This window comes from Neolamprologus multifasciatus, chromosome 23, assembly GCF_963576455.1.
Source record: "Neolamprologus multifasciatus chromosome 23, fNeoMul1.2, whole genome shotgun sequence".
In the NCBI taxonomy this organism is placed as follows: domain Eukaryota; kingdom Metazoa; phylum Chordata; class Actinopteri; order Cichliformes; family Cichlidae; genus Neolamprologus; species Neolamprologus multifasciatus.
In genome coordinates, this window is record NC_140460.1 from 12077381 (window position 1) to 12093855 (window position 16475).

General features: G+C 41.9%; 1 protein-coding gene across 2 annotated transcripts in view; it reads left to right on the forward strand.

The window, feature by feature from the left end:
* Positions 1-15066, forward strand: part of lingo3a (leucine rich repeat and Ig domain containing 3a) — a 30257-nt gene extending 15191 nt beyond the window's left edge. For both annotated transcript variants that reach the window (XM_085150959.1, XM_085150958.1), the window contains exon 2: positions 12180-15066. In XM_085150959.1, coding sequence (XP_085007085.1) covers positions 12235-14073 — 1839 coding nt within the window. In that variant the 5' untranslated portion in view covers positions 12180-12234 and the 3' untranslated portion in view covers positions 14074-15066. The remainder of the gene's footprint in view (positions 1-12179) is intronic.
* The last annotated feature ends 1409 nt before the right edge of the window (positions 15067-16475 follow it).

Below are 16475 nucleotides of genomic sequence, written 5' to 3' on the forward strand. Positions count from 1 at the left end.
GTGTTTTTGTTGTTTGCACCTCTACAAACATACTTTTTGTTTGTATACTTTTTTTAAAACATATTTTGCATTGTACTTTATTGATTAGAGGTTGTTGAAGTAGTCCTGGGATGCTGACGCTGCTCTCGCTCTCAGACATGTCCAGGCTTGTTTTGCTGTTGCGTGCACTATGGAACCTAAGCACAATAACATTCCAATACAACACTTTTTTAGTACACAAAATTTTATGACAGTATTATCATGACACAGGCACTATATGCCAACTAGTAGTTCATCACATCACATCTTTTAAAAGTCCTTCCTTCTTTTTCTCACTTCCACCGTGTCCTCCTCAGCATCAGGACCGTGTGATGTCAGAACTTTAGGGGGGCAGCCAACATCTCTGACAGCCAAAGTCACCTCCACAGTGTGCAGTAGGCTCAGTGTTGTCACTATGCAAACTGCGCATCTTTGAAGATGAGGACATGTCACTGAACTTCTGTATTCAAGGTGAAGCCTCAACACCCTCTGAGTGTAGCCGTTTTCAGGGTTTCGGCTTGTGAATTTGTTTCAACTTTTCCTAATCTCTATTAGGTAAAGCAGTGCTGAGTGTCTGGGGTCCACAAGCTGTCTGAGTGTCTGTCATGTGTCTGTCATCATCATCAATCATGCTGACTTGCTGTTGCTGTCTTCCAAAAAATGTCAGCATCAAGCTGCTATAAGGATTTATGCATCTGTCCCACGAGTGAATTAAATCCTCAGCTGCAGTTATGCTCATGCGTTAGATACCTAATTTGAAAAGTGATGAATGATTCAATTTATTTCAAAGAGTTTATCACAGAAACAGCCCAGGGAAAAGTGACTTTTTTATATCATTGAAATAAACTCATTTTACCCTACCGAGTTTACAAGGATAAAAGTGATGAAGCAGCTGTGACTTATGTTTTTACAATAACAAGGGATTAAATCATCTTTTTTTTTTATCAGAAAATACAAACCCGCAGAGAATTACAGTGTGATTTGGCAGTTCCTCTGAGTCCGATGTATCCTCATCGTGTATTTTGGATGACTGCATTAAACCTGGAACCCGGGAAAAACTTGTGATTAAACATAATTTATCTAAATGATTTTACAGCAAAGGTTTTTAGATATTTTTCATGAATGCTGGAGGAAACTTAAAGAGTCAGAGAAAAGTGAATATTGAACTTACCAACCACAAGTGTGTGCTTAAAATGTTTAAGCTTGTTCTGGAAATTTGCTACCAATTATTCCTTTCTCTCGCCCTCGGGGTTTAGTGTAGCAGTTTGACTCCTTTCTGGTCAGGAAAAACTTGAACGCTCCAACTGGAGGGAAACTGGTGCCTTTTGTGAGTGATGCTTGGGTGCTGTCTAATTAGGCTTTTGACAGTTCATATTAGACTGGCAGAGGCTCAGTCAGCTGCTCTCCTCTTGAAAGTTGCGGATGGATGGCTGTAGGAGCTAACGCGGTGTGACTTGCAGCTATCGTCTCCGTCTGTCTCTCTGCTTGTTACAAGCAGAGAGACAGACGGAGACGTGTGTCCCTCATCTGGGACGTTCAGCAACACAATGGCTGATCTATGTGATTCTGTCAGTGCCTTTCAGAGACGTCTCTTCTTGCTTTATTACACATATAGAACAATCTTCACCCCACTGCTGTTGAGTGATGAATTATGAATAGACGTGAATCCAGCTGCACTGCTGCCCAGGTCTGAGGATTACTTTCAATTTGCACACTGCCCCCCTTGCCGCCTCGCACTGGTAGTCAGACTTCGTTTTCAAAGGACCTCCAGGGTATTAGATTGCCATCTGAAACTCTAACCCAATCACATAAAAAGTTTAAGAAATTAATCTCCATTACAAATGCAACTAATTCACTAGTGGGTGAAAAGTAAGAAAACACAACATTGATCTGTGTCTAAGTGTGCGGCACTTGATGCTTCTCATAACACTACAGATGGAAAAATGGCAAATTAGTCTGTTGAAGTGTACAAATATAGAAACCACCTCTGCTTTGCTGAGTAATGTCCAGGTGTGCTACTCAGCAGTTAATATCTTGCTCCAGGCATGTCCTTACAAGCCAGTTTCAACTGACACAGTTCACAGATTCTTCACCAGTCCTGCAGCCCGGGCTAGTAGCAGCTGTCTGCTTAGCATCTACATTTATAAAATATGAACATTAGGCTGCAATCTAGCAAAGGACATTACTGTTTAGACAGCTAGCGACTACATGTGTTCTGTGTATGCTGGATATAGTTACACAATATGCTCCTTATTTTCTACACAAGTGGCATCACTGCTTACATGACATCATTTCAGCCTTTCCGTCTGGAAGTAAGAGGGAGCTGCAGTGTGTATGTGACCCCTTTCAGATAGTTCTTGACTCCTGATCGTGCTTGTAATTGGCCCACTTGATGAGCAGGCGGCAGGCAGTGAAAGGGAAGTTGAGAGGACAGGGATCCTTTTAATGAATCCAATGAGAAGGACATGGAGAGCCTGCAGGCTTCAAGAAGGATTAAAGCAGGCGCCAGCAGTTTTTTTCCCTTATGATGCTTCCACGAGTCTCTCAAACCAAAGGGGAAAAAGATCAGTGTTGAAGTATGTACGATTTACATCTTTTATAGACACCCCACGTTTGCCACAACTTGATTTTTAGCTGCTTTCTATTCAGCGTTTATGTTGTAAACAGGGTTGTTATAAAGGTCAGCATCCCTTACACACTAGCCTTTTAAGATACAACTCACACACACTCCCCTGCAGATTGAGGACAGTGGGAGCGTGAGTGAATATGCATGCATGTCTGTTTTCGTATCTCTGTGCATTCGACCATTTTCGTGCGTAAATTGGAACGCGCAAATCTCTGCGTGTGTGTATGCGAAGTGCAAAGAACTGCAAGCGTGTGATGTGTGATGCCAGCCTAAAACGCCCCATCTCTGCCTCTCGTCTCTGAATGTGGCAGGCAGTGTGAGAGCGACCGAGAGCCGAGCCAACTGGCATGGAAAGAGCCTGGATTGAAGTGATGGCTGGTGACACTGCAGACAGGCCAGCCAGTCAGAAAATAGATGCCAGCAGAGACACAGATCACACTCACCTCCACCTTCTAAGAACTTCTGGCTCTTGTCTCTTTGTCCTCTGTAAAAAAAACAACAAACCCAAAAACAGGCAATATAGATTATACAGCTTTAGTTTTGCATTTATGGGAGAAATGACCTCAAATTAAGGGTCACAGTTAAAGTCTGCTGCCAACAGAGTAGCTAGTAATAATTTTAGCTTGTGAATATTACTCTTATTAACCTTTGACCTCAAGTTTTATTCATGCACAGAAGGGAAAAAACCCTCTTTCCTGAGGGACTGGAGTCTGCATCATGATTTATTACTGCTTACTTACTTTTTTTATGGGATGACGGTCATGAAATTACCCAGGATTTGTTTATTTAGCTGTGAGAATAGAGACCAAGTGATGAATTGTCACTGTTTGTACAAGTTTACAGGCGGAATCTGCTTTATGTGATTTAATTGGTAAAGAGGGGGAAAAAACCCCCAGCAGTAATGCTCGGTGTTATATTGGCCCAGGTTCTCTATTTCACAGCATAATGGAAACAAAAGAGAGCGCTACAGTAATGGGTTGCATGTGTCATGCATACTAAACAGTCAAACTGGAGCAAATGACAACCAGCTATTTACTCTGAAGCTACAGAGAGACAGTGGATGTTTCCAAGTCATTACGTTTAGCATTTGATCAGGGAGCTTTCAAGGACATGAATCTCATAGTTAAATGGCCCGCGACGCCTTCAAACCGGATTGTCGTATTGTATCAACTTACTAGTAATTGCCAGACACGATCAGGGTGCTGACCAAATTCTACTCATGTATTTTTTTTAAATGTAAAAACAGTCGTGAAAGATCTGGACAAGGACAAATTAACGTTTTTGTTCTCCTCGCTGAGCACAAACTGTTAGTCCTCCCAATTATGTCTTCTCTTTCCTGGTGGTCTGTCACTTCTCATCCCTGCTGAAGTCGTGTAACTAGCCCGAGAGGCTGCTCCAGGAGGGGTACTGCTGGTTGACTGACACAGTCTGATCACGAGGGCTTAAAGAGAGGTTGGCCATTTAATAGGCTGGCTGCCAGTGGCAGCCTGCCTATGCGGAAAGCAGGCCGGAAAGACAGACGGGTGACCGACTAGTCTCGCTCCACTGTGAAACCCATGTCTGTTGGTGGAGAACAGCAGAGCCAGAGGGGTTCCAGATGTCTCCATCGTTTTTTTCAGTTGTGTTCATAATCACGTTTGTCGATTAATAACACGATCGCGGTTAGAAGAAGATTCAGACAATGGGAGGTTCATTTGTAGATTTTTAAGTAGACTGATATCATGTCTCAAGTTAAGCTAAGCCTGAATTTAAGTAAATTTGAGTTACTAAGCAGAGTTTTATTTATATTTCAAATGATTATTATTTTGTTTTTGTTTCCAGTTCATTAGTTTTCAGTATTAGTTTTAGTTTTTATTAATTATGAGGAGCATATTTTTCAGAATTTGTACAGTAATTGAGTAATTGAAGGTATTCAGTGTTTTGTTGCTATAACAATGTTGATTGTTCAATAAACCTCAGCCAGCTTCATACAGTGTGTGTATGTGACCGTGGCAAAGCATGTCCCTCTGCATTACAGTGATGGCCTGTGGCCTCTCAGAGCTTGGCATCGAATTTAATGTTCTTTGGAGCCACAGATCCCTTTGTGTTAAATCAAAGTGGCTGCGCTCAGAGGGCTCAGATTGTGTGGGAGTGTTTGTGTAGGGACCCCAATATTTGTTTTAACCTTCAGCTGTGAACATGCCTCAGTACAAACTGATAAGATAGAAAACCGGGTCAGAGCCTGTCACGATAGTGTGTTTGTAAGGCATCGTGGCCCCCACCTGTTCTCTCATCTAAAAAACATCACAGAAAGAAATCTCCTTCAGTGCAGTTTGAGATATGATAAAATTTGAAAAAGATGCAAGTCCATTTTGTTCTATGCTATACTTTGTCCTTTGTTATGTTAATAAACAACCAAAACTTTATTATTATGTGTCTGTAGACAAAGGAAATACAAAATGCTGTCATCCGTTTACTTAATACATGGACCGAGAGGCAGGTTGCTATAAGGTATTTTTTTGAAGCTAAGCTGTATCATTAAAGTTGAACTATTTTTATATCAGCTGAAGTATAAAACCAGTAACTGACCAATAATAATATTTTTGTCTCTCTATGTCTTTGGTTGTGTAGCTATTTTAGCTCCAGGTAAGGTCAAAGTTTCCATGTCAGTGGGTCATGACCACGCAGCATAACGTCATCAATTATTTAGCTCCTGGTTGTAGAAGCCTTTACGTCCATAAGCCCTGAAACAGGTCTCTCTTATTAAAGATTCATGGCACACATTCTTAATCACCCCTTTGTGTCCTTCGGTTTCAACGTTCATGCTTTGCATAGAACAGAAATGAAATTTAAGAATCTCCCTGGAACCCATTATAATAATGAGAGTCTTATTTGGCATCTTTAGACTAGTGTTTCATATCAATCTGCATCAGATGCTTAGGTGCAATGGAAATATTCGACATAACCGATCAGTTTGTAATGCGGTGCCCGGGGATGAAATCGCTTTAAATAGCTGTTTGTGTACCATTTCTCTCATCCATTCCTCTTTTAGCCTCAGTGTCCACAGAAAGCTTGTGTGCTCGAACACGAAGAGGCGTTTACTCACGTGAATAAACAACAATTCTTCTTCCTAAGTTTGGAACTGCTTTTATATGAATGTCACAAATTCTCCACTTCAGCTTTTCTTCTTCGTCCTTGGCTGTGTCGGGTAGCGCGACCCTCCCGGTAACAATGATCCATCACTGTACTGCAAGGTGGAAGTTACAGGAACATTAGAGGGAACAAACAAGTCAGTCACATTTATCCCTGAGCTTGTTCTTGCTTTCCGAGTGTGTGTTTATTTGTGTGTTCCTTGGAACTTGCACTGCCATGGTCTTCAGGGTTTCCCTGCACAGACTGATGGACACTGACGAAGGCTTCCCTCAGTATAAATGACTAATGTGTTTTCTCTGGAGGACACTTTCAGCACATAGCACACACACACAGAGAGAGAGAGAGAGAGAGAGAGAGAGAGAGAGTTCTGCTTATATAAACCGTAATGAGTGGGCACGGTGAAAATCAGCGAGCGTAGCCATTCGAGGAGCTTTTGTGGATGTTATGCCTCGGCCTGTGTGTCTTTCTGGAGGGTGCCTGCTTACACCTACACACTCCAACACGCTTCCTGCTCATTTGTCAGCTGTGTCCTACACCTGCAGATAAGTCTGCCAGTCTCATCCTCTGCTCTGCTTCAGCTGGTTCTGATTCAGGGCCTTGCTGTAGGCAACACAAACACACACAGACTCTTCTTCTGCTGCAGCAAGAAGGACAGTGTTTACATAATGCCAATCAGCTTAAGTTGCTAGTTTTCAAGCTCTGATTGCTTTTGTGTATAGAGAGACCAGGGAGGAGATGAGTTGGCAGTAAAGATAGTAAGTGAAATAAATCATGTAGTGGTTTCTGCAAGAAGAGGTGGTGGTGGGGTTGAGAAGTGGCAGAACATCTCAGCGAGCCTCCCCGCTGCTGTGGCCTCTGCCCACTCGAGTGTCTAATTATGGCGCTGTTGCTATCTAACCTGCATTTGGTTTTTTTCGAGCTAAAAGCCACACATCTCCTGCTACACCCCCGCTCTCCGGGTATGTGCGATGTCTCCGATGGCAACTGGGCCGGAGTCAAAGAGCACATGAATTCCAGGTCGCCTGCTCCGTCATCTGCACTTTAGAGATTCAGAGCTCAGGCCCATGCTTCTCTTCATCTCTAGACAGGGGACATCGGGCAAACGGGGGCGGGGTGAGGGGGGGGGGGTATTTACCACAGCTACGCGTACTAGAAGAAATCTGCATGAATTTTTAAAGTACAAAAATCATAAATCAAAACAACAAAATCTATCAACAAAAGCAAAACAGGCATGATTAATAAGAGCTAATGGATTCATGGACATAGACTAGTGCAAACAACATGCTTATTATCATCCTAATATTTGGTAATTAGCACTGAACACATACTAGAAGTGAGGCTGCTGAGGGTCACATCCTGTGATCCACATATCTGGATCAAAATCAAAAAGTTCTTAAACTCCATCCTGTGGTGATGTGTTAATAAGTTTTAAATCATTAATATTTGTTCAAAATGTTGTAAAACATACACCCGAAAAGATGACATACACCATCAGGATGCCAGACAGCTGGATACGGCGCAGTCAAATTTGAAACGTTTAATTAGTTTAATACTAATTAAATTTGAGTTCAGTATAAAAATTAATTAAGTGTGGGAATGATTCACCCTGAGAACTAAGGGGGTCTTAGGAAGGTAGAAATGGAGACTCCAAAGCCAGTCAGCACATCTGTTTGCATCAGCAGCAATAGCACCAATAGCAGGGTCACTACCAAAGTCTCTTTAATAAAATTTTAATAACACCACATTCATTTTTGTCAGCCCCTGACTAAAGTCTGCTTAAAGCTGATTCCATCCCATTAGACAGACACGTCCTGAATATTGTAACGTGGCTCTTACGAGGCTGTGGTTAATTCATGTGTGCATTAGGGTGCCCTGAGTTCCCCCAGAAAGTTTAATATTACATGTACCTTTGGTGCTCTTAAACATCAGAAATTATAGCTAGTTTCTAGAACTATTTTTTATTCAGAGCTTGGAGCCCTTCATTATTATTTCGATAGTACGGGCTAAATTAAGTTGAACAACACAGTGCAGAGCAGCACAGGATTAAGCCATCGTCTGATTTTTACTTGCCTTCTGTATATTCCGCTTTCATGGCAGCACAATTTGACTGTGTACTCATGCTTTTCATCTCCACAGGGACACTGACACGTGTGTTGACCTTGCATAAGCAAACTGCTGGAATTTTTCAGGTAATTTTTAGTCACAAATAACAGATCATTCCTACAGTTTCCTGCATTCCTTTAAAAATATTCAAGTATTAGTTAAATTCAGATCCAGGTCGAGGAACACTCTGTGTTTGCCTCTTGAATTATCCATAGTTTGACAAATCAAAGTAGAAAAGACATGCATGAATACAAAAGATTTAGCCATCATGTGCAAAATCGAATACAAATTGCACGCTTTTGTAAGCTTAGATGTCCAGAAATATAAAGCTGCTGCAGCTAACAGTGCAGCGTTCTCAGGAAAAAAATAAAATAAAATGAGTCCATCCCCCATGCATTTAAACACTGAGTCAACTCTGGAGTAGAAAATGACTTCAGGCAGTGAAGTTTTTTTTTCTAATACCATGTGCTAAATGTTGCCTGGCAACAAAAATAGTAAAACAAAAGACAACTGACCACTTGTCAGTGCTATGAATGTGTGCACATATTGCACAAGCAATGTGTGAATGTGACAGGCAGCTGTGATGGTGGTAAGTAACAGGAAATGGGACCTAAATGCACCTATACCAAGCAGGAAAGGGAAGGGGGGGGGGGGGGGGGGGGGGACAGAATATTCTACAGGTATGAAGCAGAAAGGATGTCGTACACATCAGCAACAACACAGTATAATTGAGCTTAAAATACTTGATAATAATTAGCAATATTTATCAAAGAGCTAATGAGCAGTGTCTCTGTAAACAGGAACAGCCGCTAGGGGCGGGAAACTTACTGAAGCTATCTGGTGGACAGGTGCATTTGAGCTTGATATGAAAAACAGGAGACTGGGAAGGACAGCGTTTCAAGGATGGGTGGAGGGAGATGGTGCAGCGTTGCCACGGCAACATTAAACACCTACTGTATTGTCCTTTGGAAGCTTTGCGGTTCATATCAGAGCTGCATATTGATTCTGTCTGCGAGGCGTAGCTGATGTATCTCAGCTTGTTGAACATCCTCTGACTTCACAGATGAGTGTTTACATAACTGAACTTTACTGAGCAGCTCACTGACAGCCCACGTATCCCATGGACCGGGTATTATAAACCCTTCAGTTACTTTACTGACTCTAAAATAGTTAAAACTGAGACACGATCACGTTAGCACCGCTGTTCACAAGTTTTTTTTTCTCTTCCTTTGGCGTCCGCTTTTGGAAGTCCTCCGTCCTCTTTAAAGTTTCTGTTTCACTAGTGTCGCTATTAATGACTCACGCCAGTACAATAGTGATCAGTTTTACAAGTTGGCTGGTGAGAAACCACAAAATGTTACTCTTTTTAAAAATTCAGGGTGAAGTGAGTTATGAGTAACGAGGAAGAGTTGCTGTCAGTCACAGCTTTGTCAAGAGAAGCCACTCCTTAGCCTGAGCAGCAGCTTCGCTGTAGCTCATTGAAATCGCCGAAGGTCAGCGGGAAACATAATAGTGCATAATCAGAGAGATGTGACACTGACTGTGCTCGGCGACTTTATATTTAAAACTTGTGACATTACACAATTACTGCTATTAAAATAGAATCTCTTACATTATAATATTACCTATAGAAAAAAAATAGCCTGTGAGAGCAAGTTTGTGTTGATAAAAGCAAACACTTGTGTGTTTCCTGCTATTCATTTACATGTGAGTGTTGTAGCTTTACCTCATTGGTTAATAATGATCTCCACCACTGAACAACCATGACAAAATTTCACTTTAGCCACAAAGCTAACCATTGCACCATCCTCATTATACGGAAGGTTCTTAAAAATAGAAAGCAGAGCTCCTTAGCAGCTGGCAGGCATTTATTATCACCCAGCAGAAAACCATGCTAATACAGCCACAGCCATGCTGTCTGCCCCTAAGCTAGCTGACCTGACTGACACTCCTATAGGTCTGGGTACTAGTGCTGTGCAATACTGCAAATTTTGATATCGAAAGTAAATACAGAGCCATTATTTCAAATATCAATACCGATACTTTATATATATATATATATATATATATATATATATATATATATATATATATATATATATATATATATATATATATATATAGACACACACACACACAGTAGAGTGCACACTTCTCTATCCACCTGCTGTTGACTTATGGTGCATTCTCTAGCCAGGGGCCTCTGGGCTTATTAGTGAATGTCTGCTACCAGATATGGGTTCGTAAAGCATGGCTATGTGACTGACAGAGAAACTGGAGACATTTTAAAAGCAGAGGACTGAGGACAGTAGGACTCTAGGGAGGAAGTTTGTGGCTAATACTCTGGTGGTGAATACTGAAAGAAATATTTTTTTACTTGTGCAGACGAGGTGAGTTTTTACTATTTTACCAGCATGACCCTGGGTCACACAGTCAAAACATGTCAGACCAACTAAAGACATGCTTGGCATGACATAAAGTCCTTGAAATCATGCAGACAAGTTCAGCAATTCAATTTAGAGGTCTATATGATGTATATTTTCCCCCCCCAAAAAGCAGTTCCCTTCTCGTCAGCAATGGAAAGAATGAAATAGGAAATAGAAGCATCCTTCAGTGAGTGCTTTCCAACTTAAAACGTCATATTCTCTTAAGTTTTGTAAAGATCAGAGTTGAATGTTGGACCATCAAATGAAGTAAGATGATTTGCATTACATTAGCGGTGCTCTATTTTAAAACGGCATTATTTATGTCTGTGCCTTGGGAACATCTGCTTTGCCAGGCGATTAAATCTCTTAATGCTTTGCCATTTTCTTGCTACTAAACCATCTGCTGCGATTTGTTTTCCATGCACAAAGTCTGAGCCACAATCTAAACACTACCCATGGGTGCAGCGCGAGTTCTTGCTCCAGTGTCTACTGAGCCTTGTTAGATCGCAGTGAATAACACAAAGTTTCTGGGTCGACTGCAAAAGGCTATGTGTCAGGCTGTTGCGTGTGGGTGAGAGTGTGTGGGATGTTTGGTATATCGCTTTCTGTCACAGCGTCTTTGATGGTGGCTCTCGAAAAATCAGTGTCATTAAGTCAATTTTAAAAACAATGTGCTCATTTAGCCCCGTCTCTTATCAGAGCTTTCTATACACATTTTCAGGTGTATAACTGTATTTAGTGGGAGGTGGGGTATTGGGAATAATCATCTGTCAGCTAAGATGCATTGTAAATTTTCCAAGAGGAAATAGGTATAAATAATAGGTATTGTTTAAATATACAATTGATAGCGTGGCAAACTAAAGGTGGCTTTTGATTGTCTCTTAACACACAGTTAGTGTCACAATCAGGTACTAAAACGAGGTGAAATATGGAGTTACTTTCCATCCTACTTGTTAGTCTTTCACAATGGGTTTATAAAGGATTGCCAATCTGCTGTCAAAGCATCAGCAGATAGAGACATTAGGTGGGAGAGAAACCACTAGCAGATCAGCCTAGACAAGCTCCTCTCATGATAAGCCTCATGCCTCAGAGACTCGTGCAGATGATGTGATGGGAGTTATACTGAAGCACCCAGTCGTGGCCTTCTTCTACAGTGCGAGACAGTGTCGGGCTTGTACTCAAAGACTCTGGGGTGAATATACTGTGCTTTATGTCTATTGGTTATTCAGTGTCGCTTTGATGTTTTAGTCACTCTGTTCACTTGCTTGTGTTTTCTTCTACAAAGTGTTAAGTATAGCTGTTAGTGTTCTATTTCACAACATACACTTTATGTGCACCATTTCAGGTATTTGCTGTTAAAGACTTTTGAGAGCCCACAATCACTTTAGCTTTTCGTGCATTTTAAGATTTCTCACACGGGGTGCTTTTAATACAATAGGTTCTCCATTTCCCCGTTTTCATTTACAATGCATGAGTTTCATACAGACAGGCTGGGGAGCAATATACCCTAACCATCATATATCAAATTGAGTCACGGCTATTAGGGTTTTTGTGCCACGGCAAGTGATTATAAAACCAGTAAGCTTACAATGCACAGTCGGCCATTGTAAGCCAAACTGTTTCAACCCAATGCCGAATCAGTCCTTTGAGGATTATCTTGGCGCTCTGGCTTTAATTTCACTGCTGTGTCGGGTCAATTAGAGTTTGTAATTGTAATTCCGCTCATTTAGAGTGTTTGATTGCTGCTGTTTAAAGAGAGCTGACGCTAATGAATTTCTCTCACTATCTGTCTTTTTGTCTCCCCTCTCTTTCTGTTCTTGCCTTATTGTTTTTTTTCTGTCTAACTCTTTCTATCCCTTCTTCTCGTTTTGCAGGTGTCTGGCCCAGTGATTCGAGCCCAGACAGGAGACGAAGGAAGAGGAAGAAAGGATGGCCACGAGGGCGAGCCTGGGTCAGGATGTAGGCTGGCTGCTGCCTTTCCTTTTCTTGTTACTAATGATCACAGTGTCACCTGCCCAAAGCCAAGGATGTCCCCAGCGCTGTGAGTGCATTGCTAAGCTCAAGACTGTGTCTTGTTTTGGTAAACGCTTGTCTGCACTGCCCGATGGAATCCCACTGGACACCAAGATCCTGGACTTGAGTGGGAATAAACTGCGTTGGGTAGAACATGGAGACCTGCTTCCGTATTCACGTCTCGAAAAGCTAGACCTGAGTGAGAACATGATCAGTGTCCTGGAACCAAATGCTTTTTCTAGCCTTCAGAACCTTAAGTCGCTTTCACTGAGGGGTAACCAACTGAAGCTGGTCCCTATGGGAGCTTTCTCACGTCTCTCCAACCTAACTTCATTGGACCTTAGTGGGAATAAGATTGTAATTCTTTTGGACTTTACTTTCCAAGACTTGAGAAGTTTAAAGAACTTGGAGGTCGGCGACAATGATTTAGTTTATATCTCTAACAAGGCCTTTCTGGGTTTGGTGGGACTGAAGGAGCTGACAATTGAGAGGTGTAACCTGACTTCGGTGTCCAGTCAGTCTTTGTCTTATCTGCATAACCTGGTGACTCTGCGGCTCCGCTACCTCAGTATCTCTGCCTTAGAGGACCAAAACTTCCGGAAGCTGGGAAACCTGAGGGGCCTGGAGATCGATCACTGGCCCTTTTTGGAGTACATCTCTCCTCACAGCCTGCAGGGTCTCAACTTGTCCTGGCTGTCTATCACGCACACCAACATCACCTCTGTGCCCACCTCTGCCCTGCGTAGTTTGGCTCACCTCACCAGCCTCAACCTATCTTACAACCCCATCACTGTGTTGGAGTCCTGGGCATTGCGGGATCTCGTAAGGCTGAAGGAGCTGCATCTAGTCAAAACCAACCTGGCAGTAGTGCAGCCCTATGCGCTCGGTGGTCTAAGGCAAATCCGCCTTCTTAACCTTTCCTCTAACAGCCTGGTGACCCTGGAGGAGGGAGCCTTTCAGTCTGTCAACACTCTGGAGACGCTGCGTTTGGATGGAAACCCTCTGGCCTGCGACTGCCGCTTGCTCTGGATCCTTCAGCGCAGGAAGACCCTGAACTTTGATGGTGCCTCCCCGGTGTGTATGACACCTGTTGAAGTGCAAGGACGTGCTCTCAATGCTTTCTCTGATTCAGCTCTCTTTGACCACTTTACTTGTCAAAAGCCCAAAATCCGCAACCGGAAACTGCAGCAGATATCTGCCCGCGAGGGACAGGTAGTGTCATTTATTTGCAGAGCAGAAGGTGAACCCACACCGGTGATATTCTGGATTTCTCCTCAGCGCCGCCGCATCACCACAAAGAGTAGCGGCCGCCTTACCGTGTTACCAGAAGGCACGCTAGAAATCCGCTATGCCCAGGTCACAGATAGTGGGACGTACATTTGCATAGCCAGCAATGCCGGTGGAAATGACACATATTTTGCCACACTTACAGTGAGTGGGCTGCCGCTGGATGCAGCCCTCATGGCCAACCGCACCTACTATGCTGGGGATCTTAATGACACAAATCTGAATGATACCAGAGTCTTCTTGAAGTTTACTCTGGACCTCAAGACGATCCTCATATCTACAGCCATGGGCTGTATCATGTTTCTGGGGGTAGTCCTATTCTGTTTCATTCTGCTGTTTGTGTGGAGTCGAGGGCGAGGGCAGCACAAAAACAACTTCTCTGTAGAATATTCTTTTAGAAAAGTGGATGGGCCTGCAGCCAGTGGAGGACAAGGTGGAGCGCGGAAGTTCAACATGAAAATGATTTGATTTGTTTTAGTGTTCTCTCCTCAGTGCTGATTATAAGCACACATCAAAGTGGACTGCTGTGCTGGAAGAGCATCAACGTCAAATCTTTGCGAGACCTTGATATATTTCTATAGCTCTTTCTCGTGTATTCACATTATTGTGCAGAGAAAAGCTATATTATCATCGAATATGTTTTAAACTCTTGAACAGACTGTTAAAAGACCGATCGGCAAAGTCCCATCTACACTATCTTCATGCTCCGACCAGCTCGGTTCGAGGAATTCTCCCCCGTTTATCTCAAAAAGAATACACCCTTCTCCTCCGTCTGCTCTGTCTACAAACCGGTGAATACATAATATTAGGGTGGTGCTCAATAAATGCCAAGGACATGCCAATATGTATTTTAGTAGTTCCAGCTATATACTGCATATTTAGACTTATTTACAGTCATAAGTTGAGCGCATCAATATATTCGCTCTGCTTGAAGACATTTTGCTGATGGTGGGTTCGTACAGAATATATTACACTTAGAATACACTGCAACACTGCCAATTCGACTGGAAAGCAACAAGTAATATCACCATCAGTCCAAAGGGACGGCAAAAAGAAGTTTCACATCAATAGTTACGGCTGGAAGTTGTTTAAAATAACATTCTACAGATTTTTAGCTACAGTGGGACCTGGTGCACAGTAATGTGGTGACAAATCAGCACATGCCAATACACGTTTGCTAGTCAGATTTCCCATTGTTGTTCAGTAAAGAACTACAGCTTCCTCCTAATCTGCAAACATGTGTATAAAATGAAATGCATGTACAGAGTTGGCTTCTTACTTTGAATAACTTGTATTATTTGTAAAGGAAACACTCATAGGGGTGCATAAGATGTATTATATATTTTGTAATTACTGACCTTGAAGTTCTTGTGGTCGTTTATAGTACTGTTGAGTGATTAATAAGCTTTTAATGTTATGCTGTTATTAAAGTGTTAAAGTCCTATTTGGAATGACTCATAACAGTTCAGTTAGAAGCGTTTTTATTTTTATTTAGTTTCGACTGAAACGCAACCCACTCCCTGAGCTCACTCACTCAGCAAATCATGAAGGGCATTTGCATCAAGTTTCACTTCGTTTACCTATTTGTAGCTGTACAAATAACACGAAGGCTTGTCTGACCTGTGGCTGAAGAAACTCTAATTGCGTTTGAGGCATTCAGTGTAAATGTTTAAAAAAAAAAAAAATCTTTGCAAAACTCTAAATGACACCCGCCAAAGTCATTTGAGGAAAGCTTAATGATACAATCAACAACAAAAAGCTGCATGATAACTGTGACTAACATTGATGCCTAGATGCTGATAACAGAGGTCACCCGCATGCCGTTCTGCCCTCAAGCTCTATCTCATGATCTGTGGGTTTAGGGCTGGGACCCAATGTCATCATCACAAACCATTTATTTCTGTTTGGCTTTGACTGCTGATTTCTAACAGTGTTGTTCTGCTGCCCTCTGTTGACTAAGACGAGTATTGTACTTTTCACTATTTCTATAGTGCAAGCAGGGTTTTACTTAATATTAAGTCATTTTTTTCAATTTCTCAAAAGGCAAATGTGGAATTCAGCAATGGTCGACCTAAATCAGCGCTGGAATTAAAAATGAATTTATTGTTGCTCAACAGTATACCCTGCCTCTTCAAACACACAAAACTGAGTCCCGTGTTTCGACAACATAGACACTGCACAACTAATTTTACTAACAAAGTTATTAATACTGAACTTTGAATACATCCGATTCATCCGACCAATCTCAAATCAGTTAGCCTTCCTGTTTGTATTTTTCAATATGTAAACACTTTGGTTTCAGTTGTAATTTTCTTTTCCTCCCCCCGATCCCTCCTGTAAATATGGAAACCACTGTGTATGGAAATTGTGCTATACTGTTTTGTACTTTACTGTTTTATAAATAATGAAGTACACTGTTTATAAAGCATGTGATATTATCTGCTACAATCATGTCTTGTCCGATGTTCCATTTTAATAGCAGCTGGCCAGCGAATGAGTCTGTATGGTGGTGGTCTCAGGAGCGTATCGATAGACCTGTGACCCACCCCCAAACCCCCATTGAAATTTGTTTAGAAGAGTTTGTGCTTTTATTTGCTTCTCTTTCCCCAGGAAGTGCTCGTATTTTAATTTCAAAAGAAAGTTGCATCAGTAGGATTGATGTGCTATCAGCACCACAAGTAAAGATATAGAGCTCAGCAGAAAGCATTCTTGTCCGGACATGATGAATGAGTAAGCATGATATAGTGTCTGGGGAGGGTTATTACTGTTCATTTTCTATGCATTTGTCAAAGGTTACAAAAAAATAAATTCATTTTTGTGAGCAGATAAAGTCAACTCTGCATTCACACTTTCAGATGTGTCTGTTGTGG